This window comes from Clytia hemisphaerica, unplaced genomic scaffold (assembly GCF_902728285.1).
Source record: "Clytia hemisphaerica strain Z4C2 unplaced genomic scaffold, Clytia hemisphaerica genome assembly, whole genome shotgun sequence".
Lineage (NCBI taxonomy): Eukaryota > Metazoa > Cnidaria > Hydrozoa > Leptothecata > Clytiidae > Clytia > Clytia hemisphaerica.
The window spans coordinates 1,384,786-1,407,098 of NW_027103648.1; the positions used below are offsets into that span (position 1 = coordinate 1,384,786).

General features: G+C 34.4%; 2 protein-coding genes across 2 annotated transcripts; both read right to left on the reverse strand.

The window, feature by feature from the left end:
- Positions 1 to 254: 254 nt before the first annotated feature.
- On the reverse strand, positions 255 to 1,611 carry LOC136803076 (4-galactosyl-N-acetylglucosaminide 3-alpha-L-fucosyltransferase FUT6-like). The gene has a single exon (XM_067059826.1). The coding sequence runs from the start codon at positions 1,544 to 1,546 to the stop codon at positions 302 to 304; it is 1,245 nt and encodes a 414-aa protein (XP_066915927.1). The 5' UTR covers positions 1,547 to 1,611; the 3' UTR covers positions 255 to 301.
- A 2,527-nt stretch (positions 1,612 to 4,138) lies between these two features.
- LOC136803078 (high choriolytic enzyme 1-like) lies at positions 4,139 to 19,342 on the reverse strand. The gene is made up of 7 exons (XM_067059827.1): positions 19,206 to 19,342; positions 17,096 to 17,227; positions 16,788 to 16,922; positions 16,009 to 16,126; positions 15,301 to 15,479; positions 12,250 to 12,340; positions 4,139 to 4,506 (listed from the first exon to the last, which is right to left on the reverse strand). The coding sequence occupies exons 1-7, from the start codon at positions 19,231 to 19,233 to the stop codon at positions 4,347 to 4,349; spliced, it is 843 nt and encodes a 280-aa protein (XP_066915928.1). The 5' UTR covers positions 19,234 to 19,342; the 3' UTR covers positions 4,139 to 4,346.
- Positions 19,343 to 22,313: the final 2,971 nt, after the last annotated feature.

Consider the following 22,313-nt stretch of genomic DNA (forward strand, 5'->3'; position numbering starts at 1 on the left):
ATGGCAACCTCGCCAAACGCTCCTAGTCTACTTCACTGGACTCAGTGTCATAAGAAATTATTACAAAGCAAAATTCAGCTAAAAGTAGACTCTAGTCTACTTTTTTGTTTAGCTACAGTGAAAAGCACAAGTAGCTCACCAATTCAAAAAGTTTCTTTATGCAGAAATTTGGACCATTGGTTAAAGAAAGTAACTCAAATTATGAGCATTTTCCTTATATTAAATTCTATTTTCCTTGAAAATATTTTTCATTACCTTAAACTAATCAAAAAACAAATGGGACTAAAAATTACTCATCCAGTTACTTTTTATGTAACCACATTTTAAATAACCATTCTCTCGCATAACAAGCTTCTTTATCATTCAATTCCTTAGAAATTGTTCGATTTTCAGCTTTTCTCAATGCTGAAAAATCATTATTTAGAAATTCATCAGTATTCATTTTAGTACAAATGTCATTCACAGCCTTGTGACATTCCCAATCTTCTGAGAAAAATTCATATTTATTCCTCCAATCAAAATAAGAGTTAAACAATGTATCGTCATAGTCGATTTCTAGTATATAATCCATCAAATGTTTTGGACTCTTAAAATCGAACACATCAATAAACGACCCTGGGATCGCCAATTTTGGGTCTTTGTAATTTGCTCCTCCCAGAACAATTGGGATCATATGGTTCTGAATTGGATGAAACCAATACTTCTCGGTCACGTAATCTGGGCAAAAGCTATTCTCGAATGCTAAATAAAATTTATGCTCACTTAGCGTTTCATTGCATATATGTCCTTTACATTTTAACTGGTTTTTGTAATATTTTGAACATTTCCCTCCGACATATGTAGTTATATATGAGTTTTTTTCCAACTTTTGTACTAAGCTGTCTCTAAATTTGCCACAATTTGAAACTAGCCAAGCAACCTGTTTACTTTTGGTTACTGCGAAGTTCACTTTTGGTGTCGGTACGGTTCTTAGTTGATCGGCCGGCTCTTTCCGCGGGTAATAATACCCGTATGAAAACCGGAAATCAGATTCGGCTCGATAACTCATAGTAAAATTGAACAAGTCGTCTAATTCCGGATTAAAGATTGCACTTAATGGATTTTCCATTGTGAAAATGATCCATATTTGCTTTGATCTGATTGGATGAGCATTAAGCATGCGCAGCTCTTCAAAATATTTAATATCTAATAAATGAAAAATAACCGCGTGGCTATCTACGAATCTTTCTGGATCGAATGAAACATGACATGGAATCTTCATTCTACATTTGAGATTCTCCCGAACAAAATGTCGTTTCCATGGACGCGTACCAAAGAATTCGGTGTAAAATAAAATCAGTTTTGGATCAAAGAAACTTTTCCTTGAAAGACGTTCTCGTATCTTTTGCCTTGGGAAACCATTCTGGAACTTTTTATTGAATTCTTTCATTTCTTCTTGAAGATTGGTTCGTTTTTCGGATCCTTGGAAGTAATATATGACACAGAAAAAAAGTATACCAGCCAAAAAATATTTCATATTTTCAGTGAAGCGATGCCTCAGTGTCATTGTCGTTTGTCTGCTAGTTATGTTTTCTTCCACTTAATTTAAGCCTGTCTTTGAAGTTCATCAAATAAAATGATTTTCAACAAAGAAAGTTCCTCTTTTATATCTTTAGACTTGCTTGCTCATTTTTCGTGAATGTATATTTCGAATTTTTTCAATTTTGAATTTGTTCATTTTCTTTTTCTATTCAAAATCAGATCAATATACAAAAAGTTCAAAGATCTTTTATAAGCAGTCTCAAAAATTTATGATGCCCAATTCATGGTCAAAAGCATCACTAAATTCATCGAATGATTGATTTTTTTCACAGTTTAATCGTATGAGGTGCGTTGCCATGGTAATAAAAAACTAGATCATTAGAAATTTTGTGCCGTGAGAAAAAAGCTTGGGAACCTTTTGCAAAAATGAATGTCTGAATGTTTTGTTTTCATGACCTGTCGGAACTGTTAGTTCTAATTGAGTAGAAAATTGAAAATATGAGTCATGAAAGTGAAAAATAGAAATTAAAAATTGATTGATTTATTCTCGAAAATATTTTTTGACTTTGAGATACACGGTTTTTATAAGAAAAAACTATATAAGAACATCAGGCTTCGCTGGCCAAACTGTTAAGAACAAGTTAAGAACAGTTCAAGGCTTTGTGGACTCAAAAACACCCTATTTTTTAGGAAAATGGTCAAAAATATTAACAAAATGGTCAAAATAAGAATATGTTAAGAACATCTTTAGGCATAAAACTCAAAAGTTATGAACATCCAAAGGCTTAAAAAATTGTGGGTGTATTTATAAAAGCCACGTGTAGAAGATGACCGATTCGACTATCGAAAATCGACCTAGGCGAGAAAAAACTCTGATGTTTCGGGAACTTCTACCGTGAGTGTCACAGCGTATGAATAAAACGCTGTGGCGTCAAATTCAATGCGCACTCAGTGAGAACAAATGTAACCAATCAAATCACAAGAAATGACTGGGACGGTTTTAGGGTAGTAAAACGGACAAAAAAATGCCCGCGCGGCAATTGGCGGCTACGGTCGAAAAGGTGTATTAGAAACCGATTAAAGTACCGTACAGAGGAATTGAAAATTTATTAATGGCTTGGTAATTTTTGTTACGCACTTGAAAATCAGTGAAAGGATTCCTTTTTTAAATCTTAAAAAGGCTTAGGGACACGAGAAGTTTTTTTCGCCTTGGTGCAATGCAACATGCTCCACCCAACCAACACATAAAAAAGTGCGTGTCCTATGGTTTCTTTTTTTTGTCAAAAAGTGATGGAATTACCCAAAAGAAACGCTGATTGCACAAACGCCTTTAAAAGAATTCTAAAAACTCAATATATGTAATGAAATAATCTGCTTAAGCTTAACATTACGATAAGTGTTCTCTGGCTTCAATACACCACTGCTTCTGGTCAGGAAAAATCCAGCAAAAAATCGGTCGAATTTCAGAATTTTCTAGTCAAAAGTTTGAATTGAAAGAAATTTTGGATGGCGGAATTTTGTTCTCATCCAGACAGCTGATGTGCCAAATACCGGGGAAAATTGATAGGAAAGGCAGTATAGATAGGGTACCCCTGAAACTTCCATTTTGTTAGCCTGAATAAAATTGTTTAACTCAAGCATTTCAAGAAACGTGCCAAAGATCACGTATGTCATAGTTGAATTTGGAAAAGTTGTTCAGATCTAAGTTATCTTCAATACAACTATTCAAATCATTTAGATTCAAAATAATTTATTATGTTCAGTGAAACATATTTGAAGATTTAAAAAAATACTCTGACCTTTATCAAAAGTAACCGAAAAATCAATCCCATAAATTTAATATGAAATGAACCATGAACACTTATATAACAATCGCTGACCCCCATGGCAACTTCTAAATACTTGAAGGTCGGAACCGTCAAAATGCCATTCTATCGAGGGAAAATGTCAAAACTGAACAATCTATCCCCGTTTGGTTGCTTACAATATTTCCTTTGAGGATATTTAGGTATTCAATTCCAGAAATTCTAAAATTTCAATATGTCGGTAACTAATCGTCGGCATTTTTGCTTACTTGTTATATTTTTCGTGCGAATCAAATGGAAACAACTAATTCTGAACCCGTTTTTCTAAAGCCCTTTTTGGCGGCCGCTACGTTAAAAAGCTCTGAAGAGGTTGGTTTATTTCCTCTTGAAGGGAAATGGCAGTCGCTCTTTGACGATGTGCAAAGTTCGGATTTCTCTGCTCTAATCGAATCAAGTTACCCGCAGGAAAATTCTAAACCTTAAAGATGATTAAATTTTACATTCATCAGAGAAATTCTACATTTACATTGGGTGTCCAAATAAAAGAAGAGTTAGGCTGGCTGGCAAAGGTCACAGTATCATATGTTTTTTTCTTTATTTTTCTACATATAAATAATAAACCCAGTTATAACATAATAAATCAAATTCTCACATCTCACTATAGCAGTGGCATCCAAAAGGGGTGTGTGCTTTTTTCTATTGAAGATTTTATCTACCGCGCCCAGGAAGAGAAACATTTTTGAAATTTGGACCAAAAATTTGATAATATAGACTGTGACTTATGATAATAGACTGTCTAAATAAGGGAGGCAAAAACGTCAAAATAATTGACAAAATTCAGTCTTTCTAAGGGACAATTTTCACGCTTTGGCTCGGACATACCCGTCTTCTCGCAAACCTAGTACCCCCAGGCTACAGTGGTATCTTTTCAAAAAAAAAGGCACACATAACATTAATATAAAATATTGTTTAAATAAATTTTGTCTCTCTCTTTCTTTCAATATTTACAGCATCTCCAGGTTATTCACCAGGGCCCTTGATTTTCACATAATCTTCGCAATGATAATAACGATTAATTTGGTCGATATCACATTTTGCCCATGTCACTCGCTGGCCAATTATTCCGTCGTATCCTGGTGTAGAGATGACATCTTTTGACCGGTCAATTGCAAAATCCCTCCTATAAGCCGAAATAAAAGTATACACAGTGGAGTTTACATAACTCGAACTCCCGGGGTGGGGACTCGAAAAAGACCACAAATGCGGCCCAAAATTAGGCCTTTGGAATCGGACCCTTAAGTGTAGAGAAGATTAGGCCAAATTTGAGTAAATTTTGGTGGAAAATCGACCCGAATTATTTTGAGAATTTTTTACCTTTCTTAGGTAAAATATGGTCATATTTTACAAATTTTACACCCTTAGAGTACAATTTTTCTCATCTTTGCTCATTTCGACTCTTACAGTGCACTTTGGGAAGTTTTGAAAAAGAACCCTGGGCCATATGGGCCGCACGTACGATGGGTCGTTTACCTCGAGTGCCCCCTCCCCGGTCTCGAACTGCATGGGGAACGCAAGTTTGTTTATTGTTAATTAAAAAGTCTTGAAAAAATGTTCGAGTTAAAGAGCTTCGAGCTATGGAGACACTGCATATATTTTTCAAATCCTCATATCGCAACTCACTCACTCTTTTAATTTTAGTTATAATGATACAAAAGCATAGCGAGGCAGCTCTTCTCCTTCAATGGCGGAATTAAGGCAATACAGGGTGTCCCTAATAAAAGTATCGAGTTTGAACATGCGATTGAGTAGAAAGTTTTAAGTGTGTATTCACAAAATTGTATTTTAAGCTCTCCCTCAGTAGTGTAAATATGATAGTTCTACTCCAGCATGCTCAAAGTGAGTGACTCAATGTGTGAAAAACGACTCAATGTGTGAAAAACGACTCAATGTGTGAAAAACGACTCAATGTGTGAAAAACGACTCAATGTGTGAAAAACGACTCAATGTGTGAAAAACGACTCAATGTGTGAAAAACGACTCAATGCGTGAAAAACGACTCAATGTGTGAAAAACGACTCAATGTGTGAAAAACGACTCAATGCGTGAAAAACGACTCAATGCGTGAAAAACGACTCAATGTGTGAGAAAATAATGCTGAAAATGTGTGAAATCAAATATTCCAAACAAGACAAGTGTGAAAAACGACTCAATGTGTGAAAAATAATGCTGAAATTTTGCTCCCACAAACCTAATTTAAGCTATGGGTAAATATTCTATCTTTTTCATTAACGAGAAAAATGAGCTTCGTTCGAGTTTGCTCTAAGATCTGGAATACTTGGTTCACTACTAGAGGATTTCTTTACTCCCTTGGATTTATATTTTTTACGCTATCTCTCTGTTAAACAATGGCAACACCAAATCAAAAAAAGAAGTTTATCCTGTTCAGATGCTCCAAAGAAGAAACGGTGTTTCAAGAGCAGAATTTCAAGGTGGAAGAATGACCGAACCTTAAATTTCAATGTCGAAAACTACTTTGATCAAGAAGAGGAATTCTTTATCATAACTCAAAAACTTAGTGGGCAACATACCAACTCGATCATTTTCTCTCCTGACAAAGCTGATCTTCTCATCGCTAATGTCACTGGTTATCTTTTGGAATGGAAACGAAAGAAGTTCAAAAATGAAATGCAAAACGTGTTTTTTAAGATCATGCGAGAAAAAGTCTTGCAAGTGCGGCGAGAAATGTGTGAAGGATGTTTGGAAGACTACCCAAGTCAACTTCATCACTACTGTCTCACAACGGAGACTAAGCAATTTGTAGAAGATGCATTTTTGAATCTCCTTAAAGTGGTCGATGAAGAGGAAGCCAACGAAATTTGCAACAAGACGCTACAGATGAATGGTGAAATCAAATATTCCAAACAAGAACTCTTAGTTGATGAACAATGGGTCAGAAATTTGAAACAATTAATTTTAAAATATTTAAATTGTTAAATTATTTTATTACTCATAATATACCGTTACATAAAATTAGAAAATAAATAAATAAAGCTATAAATGAAATAATCAAATTGTTGTCTTTACATCTGTATTGATCTCTTATAGAAAATGAATGTCATCAATATAATAAATCAGCGTGTGAATATAATCCACGTGTTCGATTTTCTTTTGTTGGGTACAGTTCTTTACACCTTTTGCTTTCTTTGATTGAATTGAGACCAGTCTCTTTTTATCTTTGTAGTGAGCGTGATGGTACATTGAGTACATCTTCGCTTTTAACTTGATAATACTCTCATTCAGCAAAGCCTTAAAAATAACTCACTTTCGTCTTACTTACATTAAGGCAGCTGAGCTTGACGAAAACCTCAAATAACTTCAATAAAATACCTTGAAGACTTTCAAAAAGCGAACGTTCCCAAATTCATTCTTTACAATTAAAAATAAGACGTCATTGTTTTCTTTAATCTGAATTACTGATGCCTTGGTCATTTTTTTATTACAATACTCCATTTCATTTATATTTATACATTTCTTCTAGCTTTTGTTAGTGCTAACATCCTTGTCCTGTTACTTTTATTCTTAAACAACGTAGCTGAAACTTAAAGCATCATATATATTATCATGATGTTTCAGTAACCCTACCTTACGCTAAATGCTTGACCTCGGGTGAAATGATTGACCCAAAGAATAAAAGAAATAAAATACAAGTATAATCTAATCAGAGAGCAATATATTCAGAGCTTTAATGAAAATACAAGTGTCCATTACAGAGATCGATTCGTTTCATTCTTTCATTTCATCATTTGAAAATTGAATTATTTGTCGATGAATCAAAAACCGACGTTTTTCAATGGCAAAATCCAATGCTTCCTCAAAGTCCATATCTTCTTCGTCTCTAACTCTTTGCAAAGTTTGCATGATGGCTTTATGAGTTATATTCTTTTTCATTGCCCGGAGAAAAAGGATCTTGTATTTATAAATTTCATTAATTGATAAACCAGTCTCTTCGCATTCGTTGAACATGGTCTCCCAGATATTTATCGTCTCTTCATCACCTTGAGATTGTTCACTGTCATCAGAATCTTCATCATTGGACATTGACTCACTGTCTGGATAATCCTCATCTTCTTCCTCTTCAGATTCTTCAGGGTGGGCTTTTGCAACATGGCGATTGTAGTTGCTTTTTGTGGAAAAGGTCTTTTCGCAATCGTCACATTCGTACATCGTCGCCCTTGGTTTTAAACATTATGAAGAAATGGAATCTTTTCTTGCCAATTTATAGGTCAAATGCAAGAGGAATCCGATAAAGGGTTTCTCTTTAGGATCTTGGATTCTTCTTCTTCAATTGAATACGCTCATGTCTTTTTTTCTTTTCTTTACAATCGATTTTGGGACTAAGCTAGCTTGATCGTATTCTACATTTCCTAGTCTATTTTATTAATTATTTTGGGATTATTACCTAGTTTTTGTTTGGGATTACCTTATCCCTATTAAAGATTACCTAATCCCTCTTTGGGATTACCTAATCTAAGGCAATCCTTTTTGAGATCACCTAATCCATGTTTAAGATTACCTAATCTTTAATTGGGATTATACTGAATCCATGTTAATATGTTTTGGAGATCACCTAATCCCTGTTTAAGATTACCTAATCCTTCACTTAATCTCTCTTTGGGATTACCTAATCTCTGTTTGGGTTTACCTAATTCAAGCTAATCCTTATCTCAGATCACCTAACCCCTATTATAAGATTTCCTAACCCCTCTTTGTAATTACCTGATTCAAGTAAATCTTTTAGAGATCACCCAATCCCTTTATTACTAGATTACCAAATCCCTCTTTGGGACCAACTAATCCTCATTTGAGATTATATAATCCCTTGGATTTTTTCTTCCAATTCACATCAATAACTGAAATCGCTGGGCGGGGAACGCCTCCGGCGTTCCCTGTACCACCACTTACCAAAGGTTTTCCTTTTTGTTAAAAAGGAACGCCGGAGGCGTTCCCCGCCCAGCGATTTCAGTTATTGATGTGAATTGGAAGAAAAAAACCAAGGGATTATATAATCTCAAATGAGGATTAGTTGATCCCAAAGAGGGATTAGGTAATCTAGTAATAAAGGGATTGGGTGATCTCTAAAAGATTTACTTGAATCAGGTAATTACAAAGAGGGGTTAGGAAATCTTATAATAGGGGTTAGGTGATCTGAGATAAGGATTAGCTTGAATTAGGTAAACCCAAACAGAGATTAGGTAATCCCAAAGAGAGATTAAGTGAAGGATTAGGTAATCTTAAACAGGGATTAGGTGATCTCCAAAACATATTAACATGGATTCAGTATAATCCCAATTAAAGATTAGGTAATCTTAAACATGGATTAGGTGATCTCAAAAAGGATTGCCTTAGATTAGGTAATCCCAAAGAGGGATTAGGTAATCTTTAATAGGGATAAGGTAATCCCAAACAAAAACTAGGTAATAATCCCAAAATAATTAATAAAATAGACTAGGAAATGTAGAATACGATCAAGCTAGTTTAGTCCCAAAATCGATTGTAAAGAAAAGAAAAAAAGACATGAGCGTATTCAATTGAAGAAGAAGAATCCAAGATCCTAAAGAGAAACCCTTTATCGGATTCCTCTTGCATTTGACCTATAAATTGGCAAGAAAAGATTCCATTTCTTCATAATGTTTAAAACCAAGGGCGACGATGTACGAATGTGACGATTGCGAAAAGACCTTTTCCACAAAAAGCAACTACAATCGCCATGTTGCAAAAGCCCACCCTGAAGAATCTGAAGAGGAAGAAGATGAGGATTATCCAGACAGTGAGTCAATGTCCAATGATGAAGATTCTGATTCTGATGACAGTGAACAATCTCAAGGTGATGAAGAGACGATAAATATCTGGGAGACCATGTTCAACGAATGCGAAGAGACTGGTTTATCAATTAATGAAATTTATAAATACAAGATCCTTTTTCTCCGGGCAATGAAAAAGAATATAACTCATAAAGCCATCATGCAAACTTTGCAAAAGAGTTAGAGACGAAGAAGATATGGACTTTGAGGAAGCATTGGATTTTGCCATTGAAAAACGTCGGTTTTTGATTCATCGACAAATAATTCAATTTTCAAATGATGAAATGAAAGAATGAAACGAATCGATCTCTGTAATGGACACTTGTATTTTCATTAAAGCTCTGAATATATTGCTCTCTGATTAGATTATACTTGTATTTTATTTCTTTTATTCTTTGGGTCAATCATTTCACCCGAGGTCAAGCATTTAGCGTAAGGTAGGGTTACTGAATCATCATGATAATATATATGATGCTTTAAGTTTCAGCTACGTTGTTTAAGAATAAAAGTAACAGGACAAGGATGTTAGCACTAACAAAAGCTAGAAGAAATGTATAAATATAAATGAAATGGAGTATTGTTGTAATAAAAAATGACCAAGGCATCAGTAATTCAAATTAAAGAAAACAATGACGTCTTATTTTTAATTGTAAAGAATGAATTTGGGAACGTTCGCTTTTTGAAAGTCTTCAAGGTATTTTATTGAAGTTATTTGAGGTTTTCGTCAAGCTCAGCTGCCTTAATGTAAGTAAGACGAAAGTGAGTTATTTTTAAGGCTTTGCTGAATGAGAGTATTATCAAGTTAAAAGCGAAGATGTACTCAATGTACCATCACGCTCACTACAAAGATAAAAAGAGACTGGTCTCAATTCAATCAAAGAAAGCAAAAGGTGTAAAGAACTGTACCCAACAAAAGAAAATCGAACACGTGGATTATATTCACACGCTGATTTATTATATTGATGACATTCATTTTTCTATAAGAGATCAATACAGATGTAAAGACAACAATTTGATTATTTCATTTATAGCTTTATTTATTTATTTTCTAATTTTATGTAACGGTATATTATGAGTAATAAAATAATTTAACAATTTAAATATTTTAAAATTAATTGTTTCAAATTTCTGACCCATTGTTCATCAACTAAGAGTTCTTGTTTGGAATATTTGATTTCACCATTCATCTGTAGCGTCTTGTTGCAAATTTCGTTGGCTTCCTCTTCATCGACCACTTTAAGGAGATTCAAAAATGCATCTTCTACAAATTGCTTAGTCTCCGTTGTGAGACAGTAGTGATGAAGTTGACTTGGGTAGTCTTCCAAACATCCTTCACACATTTCTCGCCGCACTTGCAAGACTTTTTCTCGCATGATCTTAAAAAACACGTTTTGCATTTCATTTTTGAACTTCTTTCGTTTCCATTCCAAAAGATAACCAGTGACATTAGCGATGAGAAGATCAGCTTTGTCAGGAGAGAAAATGATCGAGTTGGTATGTTGCCCACTAAGTTTTTGAGTTATGATAAAGAATTCCTCTTCTTGATCAAAGTAGTTTTCGACATTGAAATTTAAGGTTCGGTCATTCTTCCACCTTGAAATTCTGCTCTTGAAACACCGTTTCTTCTTTGGAGCATCTGAACAGGATAAACTTCTTTTTTTGATTTGGTGTTGCCATTGTTTAACAGAGAGATAGCGTAAAAAATATAAATCCAAGGGAGTAAAGAAATCCTCTAGTAGTGAACCAAGTATTCCAGATCTTAGAGCAAACTCGAACGAAGCTCATTTTTCTCGTTAATGAAAAAGATAGAATATTTACCCATAGCTTAAATTAGGTTTGTGGGAGCAAAATTTCAGCATTATTTTTCACACATTGAGTCGTTTTTCACACTTGTCTTGTTTGGAATATTTGATTTCACACATTTTCAGCATTATTTTCTCACACATTGAGTCGTTTTTCACGCATTGAGTCGTTTTTCACGCATTGAGTCGTTTTTCACACATTGAGTCGTTTTTCACACATTGAGTCGTTTTTCACGCATTGAGTCGTTTTTCACACATTGAGTCGTTTTTCACACATTGAGTCGTTTTTCACACATTGAGTCGTTTTTCACACATTGAGTCGTTTTTCACACATTGAGTCGTTTTTCACACATTGAGTCGTTTTTCACACATTGAGTCACTCACTTTGAGCATGCTGGAGTAGAACTATCATATTTACACTACTTCCCTCTTTTTTCTTTGTCATTACGATTAATTCATACGTTGTAACTAACTTTTGTAATAAGCCTGTGTGATGGAGAACGTTCTTATATTTTAGCGATAACACACGCAAACTTTTTTACTCAATCGCATGTTCAAACTCGATACTTTTATTAGGGACACCCTGTATAGCAAGTACATTGGAAAAATGCGAAGGAGTGCAACGATCGTTAAAAAACAATTAGATTACGATTAAAAATCTCTTCCTCTGATAAGTTCGACATGGTTTAAAACCGCCTATGCTTCTTAATGGTTTATCTTTTGGGGATTAAAGGATAAGGGCGTCAAAAAATTGCTTTCGATTACTAATTTCGGCGCCCCATTACGTTTTTTAAGCCAAAGAAGAAGAAAGATTCATTCAAAAAATTACGTTGTGTGTACGCTTGCTCACTTTAGATTTACAGGAAATGGGTAAATTAGTCCCGCCTAAGGTTCGTTTTACAAAATTCAACCTTAATAGGATTCATAAGATTTGTGATTTTAGTGCATGATTTTTTTTCTACGGCAAGTGCACGTTTTGTTTATAAGAACGTCCTAAAATTTTGAAGCATTCGGATGTTCTTAACTTTTTGAGATTTAGGCCCTAAAAATGCTCTTAACATGTTCTTATGTTCTTAACATGTTCTTGACCATTTTGTGAATATTTTTGACCATTTTTCAAAGAAATAGGATGTTTTTGAGTCCACACACAAAGCCTTAAAATGTTCTTAACTTGTTCTTAACATTTTGGAAAGCGAAGCCTTATGTTCTTATATGGTTTGTTCTTATAACGTATAAGGAAGTCCCCTTCAATCTGCCTACCTTCCATACATCATAACTGATTCATAACAAAAGTGTTCACCAAGCACATCCAAATAATCCAAAGGTGGTATTCGAAAGTTGCCTTCAAAACCTAAAAATATTATATTGAAAATATTGTAATAAATCTTTATAGCCAGGATACATATACTTTGTTTGCGTTTGTCAGATAAGAAGTTTGTCAGATTAGCCTCGACAAGTTCCTGGATTTCGAAAGGACAGTTATTTATAATAATATAAGTAAATTGACCACTGAAAATATATAATAGTTATCAAATGTATGATAACTGGTTTATCGGTGACACAAAAAAATGCACTTTTTGTGTTGGAAAAAAGCGCAGGGCACTTTAGTAGCAAAGTGACGTTAGATTGCTTCTACTGCTACAATGCAACAACATCTTTTCGTCAATTTATATTGCACATGTAAAATACAAGATATATTGTACTCTTTTTAACGAATCAGATTGCAGATATTCTTTGGATCGCCGAAAAACATTGAATTGGCTGATAAAACTCCAGGATTTTCTGCTCTGGGTTCTTTTCAAGTTTTAAAACGTACGAATTTCAATTCGCATTTTGACCTCCTGGATTTACCAGATTTTTGAAGGCGTCTCCTGGGACAGAAAAGATGATCTCCTTAACATTAACGTGGGAGCAAAAATGTCTTTTTTGGGGGATTTAATAATATTCTGATGATATAGATGGAAGCAACCAAAAAAGCCCAGGTGTTCACCACTAAAGTCTATTCACGATAAGTGTGCACTCTTTTTTTCTTTTACCTATAACTTTTGAAGGAATTCTTCAATCTTTAAAATTTTGGTATCGTTGGAAAGATATTAGTGAGTGGAACAATTTGAAATAAAAAAAATTTCAAAAAATTCTAAAATGAAGATGAAAATGAAGAAGAAAAAATGAAGATCTTGTAGAAAAGTGCTATAACTGTCATTTTCACTGAAGAGATTCTTTGATCTTAGGAGGTCATCACTATGAAGAAATTTCATTAAAATATTTATTCAATAAAAAGTTATGATACAAAGTTAATAAGTGATTGATCCAAAAAACAGCAGAAAACAGCAGTAAACAACGTTTTTAGACGTCAATCAGCTTATAACTTTGTTTGATATCTTTTGACTGAATGATTATTTCTGAGAAATTTTTTCACAGTGATGACGTTCGATGATCAAGGATTCACTTCAGTTAAAATGATAGTTATAACAGTTTTCTACAAGGTCTTCATTCTTTTCTTCTTCATTTTCATTTTCATTATTAGAATTTTTTTAAAGATTTTTTTATTTCAAATTGTTCCACTCACTAATATCTTCCCAATGATACCAAATTTATAAAGATTGAAGAATTCCTTCAAAAGTTATAGGTAAATGAAAAAAGAGTGCACACTTATCGTGAATAGACTTTTCTATATTATAATACGCTTAAATCGGAACTCTCCCATTCTCGCATGAGGCTTTTTCGCTAGCGATTTTTAAATACACGGCAATTTTTTTCGCGCCTTTTTGATTGTATATTCAATTCTATTCGCCAAGTGCACTTCCATTCAAGAGAGCACATTTCTCCTTGATGGAGAAACACAACTGACTGTGCAATAGCACTATCAGCATAATTTATAGTTTAAAAAAAAAAAGTTTATGTCGGTTATGAAATAATTTTGATTCACATGGGAATACGTCGAAGATAAAATTTGAGTTTTCAAAAAGACATCATATTTATGATTACCCTTGAGATTAATAAAGCTCCGATGACATTTCCCTTCTATTTGATACTCTGATAAGAACATTTCAATTTAATGGACTTGACAATATGAGAAAAGTTGATGACTTATTCCCAATTCAATTATGAAATTTTTTAATCAATGTTTGCTATTTTTTGTTCTATTGAGATAGCAAAATGAAAACGCTTTTACTTACGCATTGAGTTTAATTGTTAAATAATTGTTGACTCTGTTAAGAGGTATTGAAAAAAGGCACTCTTTATATTCCACCGTAAAGCACTGTGGTCTTTGGAGTGATCGGTGTTGCCAAGTACCTCTAATACTGAATTTGAATTTCTATTTGTTTTTTATATTCATCCTTGCGTGAGGAAAATAATAGTCTTTCCTCTCCCAAAAACCCAAAAAAAAGCACGTTTAAAGTATGACCGATTTCTCGCGAGAAATTTTTAACTCAATTTTCACCAATATTTTGCATGAGCATTATTTTTAGCGAGTCAAGAACATTATTGTTTGAAGGTTTTCAACAAAAGAAATTATGACAAATTTATACAATTTAATAAGGAGAAGAAATATCAAAATTCAACTAAAAATACTTTCACCATATTTTTTAATGTGCATTAATTTTAGTGTCCCCTTAAAAATTTTAAACATCAATTTTTACGAAAAAGGCCTAAATTTAAGAACATTTCTTCTCGCAAAATAAGTACATTTGTATACAAATCCCTACAAGTTTCTGAAAAATAGAAAAGCGAGCGAAGCGAGCGTATTAAAAGGAGTAAGAAGTCGTCTCGGACGACGCCGGGACGGCTAGTTAGTTATATTGTTTAAATTCATCAGAATTAGTAGCGAAAATCCGGTCTTTTTGGGCATTTCCGTATTAAAGACATTACGCCATAGCCCTTTGCAGCTGTGGTGTTTTCCGTATCAGCCATCTGAAAGATTTCTATTTCATATTTTTTAGACAACGGTGGTTACAGAAAATACTCGCGAAATCACGTGTTACGTGACGTGTTAATAGCCAGTTGACACACAACGTTATTTCAACGTTTGTCTAATGTTAATAACGTCCATATAACGTTAGATGAACGTTGAAACAACGTTGTGTATCAGCTGGGAGTTCTTCCGTCTCAGACGGATTTCCGTCTCAGCAAAGTATAAAGAGCTTTTCGGTCTTGGAATTCTGTATTATTCGCCAATATTTCAAGAATATGTGCTAATTGTTGTGTAAAAATCCATTTTTTCATTTCAGATGGAAAATCAATACTCTCCCATGAAAACTTTCAGTACTTTCTGTAACCGGCATTGTTAGAGCTGGGTGAATCTTATACCTATCTGTATATTTGACCAATCAATTTTCATAAAACGATCTCGATCACCACGTTGCTGCGTGTGTCCAAGTCCCAAAGCATGGAGGAACTCATGGATAGCTATTCCTTCTATTTGACATCCATTACTTGCTAAGGAGATAGTTTGTCGACCACCTACTCGCCCGATTGATGAACTACACCTATAAAAAAGAAAGGAAAAATAGTTTTTCATTGATTTTTCATGTTCAAGCCTTGTCCGCAGTAATGACCTTATTGTTCACTCTCCTTTCTTTATTAAAACTTTTTCATAGCATTTTAATAACTTTTTTCATCAAAAAAACGGATTTTCAATTCCCAAAAGGAGAACCATTGAAGCCGGGATGTTACTGATTTTATGTATTTGCACTTTTGAGGACGGTAGAGTGACTGAAGCGATTTGGAAAAACCCGCAGTTCTGACCCGCAAAATCAAGAACGGTAAAAGTTCATATTCAGCTTTGTCCTCAGTCAGTTTAGATGTAGTCAAATTAGAAACTTTCCGTCTCAATAGCAAAAAACACAGTTACATAAACTCGCTGTTTATTAAGTAGCCTAGGCTCCACTTAAATTGTTTTGATAGACTAATGGCGCAATTGGACCTGACTAATTTTACTTAAGCAAACTGTTTTTCAGATTCTAGATGCTTTTGGAAGGGTAAGAATATGACGAATGAATGTGTGCATGCTAATACCCGTCTAAGGAGCTGTCAATAACTCGTATAAAATGTTCATCTTCTGGTCTCTTCTCGCGTAATCGAATACACGTTTTATTTTCAAACTCTCTGGCAGCAGCTGCTACAGCAAATTGACCTGAAAAAAAAATCGAACGAAATATGTACCGAAAATCCTAGGGCTCTTTAGAGTCAATTAGAAAGCGTCTTTATTCACGCGGAATGTGTCGTGAAAAAATAAATGTGATGAATCAAATGCGGAAACGATGGACCACTAAGGTGACAGACAGATTGTAATTTAAAGGTTTTGTTTTTAAATAAGAGTTATACCATTTGCTTGCTTATCAATTTTAATTCACAAGCTGTTCACATTAGATTGACACGAATGTGGAGCAAAATTGGTCAGAAAGAGGAAAAGAACAACACAACTTTTTGCTTATATCAGCATAATATCACAAAAGGCAGACAATGTCCTGATATGAAATATGTGTCTGTTATGAAACGGGAACACTATGTAAAAATAGAACCTTTAACCGCTTCCAAGCTGAGAAAAAACGTTGTTTCAACGTTTATCTAATGTTCACAACGTCCATGTAACGTTAGATGAACGTTGAAACAACGCTGCATTAATAAACACGCATACGTAATTTGTCGTTCCTTTAAATTGATAAACAAAGTGGAATGAATACGTAGGGGTACAGTCACTTTCGGTCGGGGTTGTGGGCGGCAAAATATGAAATTTGTCGTTCTATTTGTCTATTTTTAGTAATGCAGTATTTGTTAGATAGACCCCCTCTTACCTTGACTGCCCATTTGGAAAAGCTCGTAGGGTACATAAACGAGCCCATCTGCACTTTTGTCCCATTTATTGAAGATATAGAAAGCGGCACGTCTTTTACGGTTGGTTGTCATTTCCACTGGTATCCTTTCATCGTCTACAAAAAAAAAAGTAATAAAAAATTATCAAGAAATGCTGAATAGACCTTATCGGAGTTTTTGATATTTCTAAAAAAGTGATGCATTGTGGGATTGTTTCGGGAGTATTACAAAAGAATTCCCTCGAGGAATTCCTAAGAGATGCCTTATGTTTTTATAAAAAAACGTGTACCTGAAGAAGGAGTATTCTTCATATTGATTTCTGCGATTCGACCAGCGATACTTATTTCATATTCATCTTTATCAGCTGCTACAGCGTGTGCACAGAAGATTGTTATCAGTAGGATTGCACTACCAACCAAACCTAAAATTTTAAGGAAAGTAGAAAGCTTCAAAGCACTTCTGTACCAAATTTTTTTCTAGCACCAAAGGTTAAAACGTTTATCTTTTTCTTCTTCATTTTTCATCTTCATGTTCTTAAAGTTTTTTGAATTATTTTTCGGTATATAATATTTTTGAATTGAAACATTCGTCGAAGATTAGTGCACAACTTAAAGTGAATGGACTTTTAGGGTATTGTCCTAAAAGCCCTTATGTAAGAATTGTTTAAACATTGGGTGATAAAATGAAGGATTGAGATGTACCAATGGGGATGTAAAATATTTTGTGCGTAGTCGGGGGGATTTCAAATCTACCTACGGCTTGAAAAAATCCAATGAGGAATTCTGCTGGTATTATTTTCTAATCATGAATGAATTAAAGACTGTTTTTCCCCAAAGGGAAGGGGTTCCACCCAAACTCGAACCCGGTCTCTTCATTCATTTTTTTATGATTCTGATAGCGCACACGATTGTATCAACGTTTATCAGTAAAATAAAAATACATCCAGCCGGGTCCGTGACACGATGGTGTCTTCTATTACGCCTTTTCTTGAACGGAATTAAATATCTTCTTGATTGTTGATTTAACTTGGTTAGGAATATAAATTTTAGGAAGTGACGCCCCCATTGCAGTACATAATTACATATGAGAAATCATTTTCTGAAACCGTTTGGAATGCAACATGACACGAAATCTTAATAAGATTGAAGTGTAGCTCTAATTGGATGATTTAAGAATTTTTGCAAGAAGGTCTTTCAAAGCTCCTTAGCTGAAGGATTACTCTAATTTCAATTTTGTAAACTTTCTCTAAAATCTTTCTGTCGTATTTCTACTTCTAAAAGTCATAGAGTTCGAACAGAACATCCAAAAGATATTCTATTGAGACATAAGCAACATCTCCAGACTCTGGTAGACAGTATTAGAAGTCAATGAAGTTCTAATTTTTTTCATGATTCTAGTATGATTCATTCTATCAGGGTAGTATCATTCTATTAGGTAGTATTAGGGTACTATCATTCTATTAGGTAGTATGATTCATTCTATCAGGGTAGTATCATTCTATTAGGTAGTATTAGGGTACTATCATTCTATTAGGTAGTATGATTCATTCTATCAGGGTAGTATCATTCTATTAGGTAGTATTAGGGTACTATCATTCTATTAGGTACTATGATTCATTCTATCAGGGTACTATCATTCTATTAGGTAGTATTAGGGTACTATCATTCTATTAGGAACATTAGGTACTATGATTCATTCTATCAGCTACAAAAAACAACAAAGTGTCACAGACTGACAGACCCGGTGGACCATTTAACAACTGGTAAAATCTGCCAAAAATTCATCCCTGATTCATTTTTTTCTACATTTGAAAATAACACTGTAATCTTGTCCTAGTTTGAAAGTCTTATTATAGTTTGAAAGTCTTATTATAGTTTGAAAGTCTTATTATAGTTTGAAAGTCTTATTATAGTTTGAAAGTCTTATTATAGTTTGAAAGTCTTATTATTTTAAGATCCTAACTTTTAATCTGTAAAGAATAGAATTTAAAATCATCACCCGCTAAACGTAAGACATTTCCCTTCCCATCTTCCCAAATTTAGCTGCAGGATTCTATCCCAATGGCTGAAAGATTCTTACCGGATCACTGAGACAGGGGTGTTTTAAGGACCAATTAAATTTAAGTAGAATAATGATATTGGTCAACCTCAACACAAGACATTTTCCATCCTGTTGGTATTTAGCTGTGTAAAAGATTCTCGTCGGGTCACTGAGACAATAGTGTTTTAAAGATCAATGAAATTTAAGTAAAATTCTCCTCAAAACTTTGCAAAGCAATTTGTTGATTATCCTGTCAAAAACTAAATATGACTCAAAGATGAATATAGATTATACGTATATCAAGACTTTTTAAAATATTTTTCCATTTTATATCCAAAATGAGAAAAAAGAAATCTTACCCAAGGTTTGGCTCTGTAATGCCCGCATATTAAATCTTCAATATTTGAACTCTTTTGAAAATTCAAGTCACCAGATCACCCTTGATCAGTACCATCAATAGTTTAATTAACGAGTGACATAATTATCACTTACCCTGTCTATTACTAACTACTTACTAATGTCATTGAGGAAAATTTCTTTTTTAGTCAATTGGAAGAAAAGGTCTCACTGGGAGGTTTTTTATTTACACGTTTTTTTATAAGAACATCCAAAATTTTTGAAGCCTTAGAATGTTCTTAACATGTTCTTAATTTCACCATTTTGTGAGCATTTTGGTCCGTTTTCCTAAGAAATTGGGTGTTTTAGGGTCCGCAAAATTTGCTTAACTTGTTCTTAACATTTTGACCATCGAAGGCTTATGTTCTTATATAGTTTGTTCTTATAGAATAAAACGTGTACAGCAGTATCCTTAGCTTTTTACTAATTAATACCTATTATTATACCTTTATTATGATTAACGTTTAAGTCTTAATTAGTTGTCGAGAAAGAAATCAAAATGGCTTATAGTAAACGCTTCTAGTCCTACCTTTTATGTAGGATTTATCAATTGATGGCTTTTAAAGTTTGATAGAATAGGTATTTTGATAACTATTTTGTTCCAATGTTTATTTTTAAAGGTAAGGGGAAGGATAGCGTTAACCTTCAATCCCAAAATAGATAAGATCCCCTTTTCATTATGTCACGAGAAGTTGCTTCGTTTAGAAACAAACGATTACTAAAGCGATTCTTAAGCTTTGGGCTTACAATCATACTTTAATTAACATAATGCACCTTTAAAATACAATACGTTGGGAAAATTGACGTAAAATGGATTCCATGGTTAATATTAGATACCATCAGTCCGTTACTTTAAATCTTTACATTTTTTTTATTTCAAATGAGCCTTTACGCTCACAACTTAGAAATAAATTTCGACCTAGTTTTTTTATTCTGGCGGGATAAAGACTAGGTTGCATGGTTCGAGGCGCTTCTAGGTACAGACCTACCGTGGTATAGGACTGAAAGATATAGACGATCCATATGATGCCACTAGCAGAAGAAGAACTTATCCTTAATGATCAAGTCTAACAAACACATTTAAAAGTCTACTTAAAAATGTTTTTTGATAGATTTTTGAAAATAAAATTTTGGCATTCTTTCTCATCCTTTTATTATTTATTTATTAAAGGATTTACAGTCCAGGCACACTAGGGCCTCTAAACCGGTCTATCTACATAATGATTACAAAAGTGATCTTGAATCGTAACGTAACGGGTGCTTTATCCATGCCTGAGTCAGTTCTTCTTTAAATGCTTTGATTGACTTAGCATTAACAACATTTTTTGGTAGCTGGTTCCACGCCGATATGCATCTATAATAAAATGATTTTGTTTGCACACCCCTTAATCCATCATCTGAGAAATTAGGGATCAATTCGTAATCATGTTTACGATGGGGACGAGTTCGGCGAGAAAACTTTTTGACGATGGTATTTTTGTCATAGAAGTGAAGGTGTTTGTATATTTGAACCATGTCGCCAAATTGTCTCCTAAATTCAAGAGATGGTAAGTCCAGTTTTCGCAGGCGCTGCTCGTATGTTAAATTTCGTAGACGACGTACCATTCTTGTTACACGCCTTTGAACCCCTTCAAGTAGGTTGACGTGCTTACGCAATCTAGGTGACCATACAGATTGAGCATATTCCAAGTGAGGTCGAACAAAGGTGGTATACAGTGTGTAAAGTGTCCTGGGGCATAATTCCTCGAAGCCTCTCCTGATCACACCGAGAATTGAGTTTGCTTTCTTGACCTGTTTCGATATGTGCTCTTCAAAGGTAATATCGGAGTCGATCAGCACACCTAGATCCTTTTCAAGGGAAACGTGTTCAAGTTGGTTTCCATCTAACGAGTATGGGTGTGCATGGATGATGTTCTCGAATTTCCCGAGAGTTAGTACATGGGCATTTATCTGGATGGAATTTTAAAAGCCATTTTCTCGACCAATTTTCCAGTTCATTGATGTCCTGTTGGATTGTCAAAGAATCCTCGATTGAGTTGATCTCTTTGACTATCTTCGTATCATCGGCAAATAGGAAAATAGATGAGATGACGTTGTCCGGGAGGTCATTGATATAGATAACAAAGAGAAGTGGTCCAAGGACACTTCCTTGAGGAATACCACTTACAACGGAGTTTGTACTTGATCGAGCTTGATCGACCTTTACGAGTTGCTTTCTGTCTGTCAAGAAAGACTCTATCCATCGTAGACAGTTACTTGATATTCCATATCCTTCAAGTTTCTTCAGCAAGCGACGGTAGGGAACAGTATCGAAGGCTTTAGCAAAATCGAAATATATCGTATCAACTACTTTACCATTAGCAATGCTTTCGCAGCACTTATCCAAGTAGTTCAGGAGTTGAGTAACTGTTGATCGGTGACTGATGAAGCCGTATTGTTTATTTGACAATAGTTTTTGATCTTGTAGATGATTCATGATATGCCTCCTTAGAAATGATTCCATCAATTTACAAACAACTGATGTCAGGCTGACTGGTCTATAGTTTATTGCTAGATTTTGAGCACCCTTGTTCTTGTAAATTGGCGAAACGTAAGCCATCTTCCATTCTTTCGGTATGATTCCACACGACAAGGTTTTATTCATTATGATCGCCAAAGGCTCGGCTACGTGGTCGACCAATTCTACCAACATTTTGGGATGAATTTCATCTGGACCAAAGGATTTGTTGGTGTCAATCAGTTTTATCTGTTTCTTCATCATCTCCTCGGTGACGAATAGATCACTAATCTTCTTATCTGTTCGTGCAGGGAAGTCTGGTAATTCACCCTCTGGCTCATCAGTAAAGACACTACAAAACTGCTTTTGCAAGATGTCTGCCTTCTCGTGGTCGTCATGTTTAAGAGACGATTTATTGTCAGGGTTCTGAAGAAGTGGCGAAACTCCACTTGTTGATTTGAGTTTAGCTTCTTTGAAAGTTTTCCAAAGATCATCCACTGATGTTTCCACAGATGCTTTCTTGAAACTTTGTTTCCAGTCTCTTAAGCTAAGATCGTTATTCATCGATTGGAAA

Excerpts from the sequence above, each read along its gene's own strand:
- LOC136803078 (XM_067059827.1), bottom strand. The coding sequence starts at position 19,233 with ATGCGGGCATTACAGAGCCAAACCTTGG. Across the intron at positions 17,228-19,205 it reads ATTACAGAGCCAAACCTTGG|GTTTGGTTGGTAGTGCAATC; the intron begins GTAAGATTTCTT and ends TTAAAATTTTAG. Across the intron at positions 16,127-16,787 it reads TTTCCAAATGGGCAGTCAAG|GTCAATTTGCTGTAGCAGCT; the intron begins GTAAGAGGGGGT and ends TTTTTTTTTCAG.
- LOC136803076 (XM_067059826.1), bottom strand. The coding sequence starts at position 1,546 with ATGACACTGAGGCATCGCTTCACTGAAAATATGAAATATTTTTTGGCT.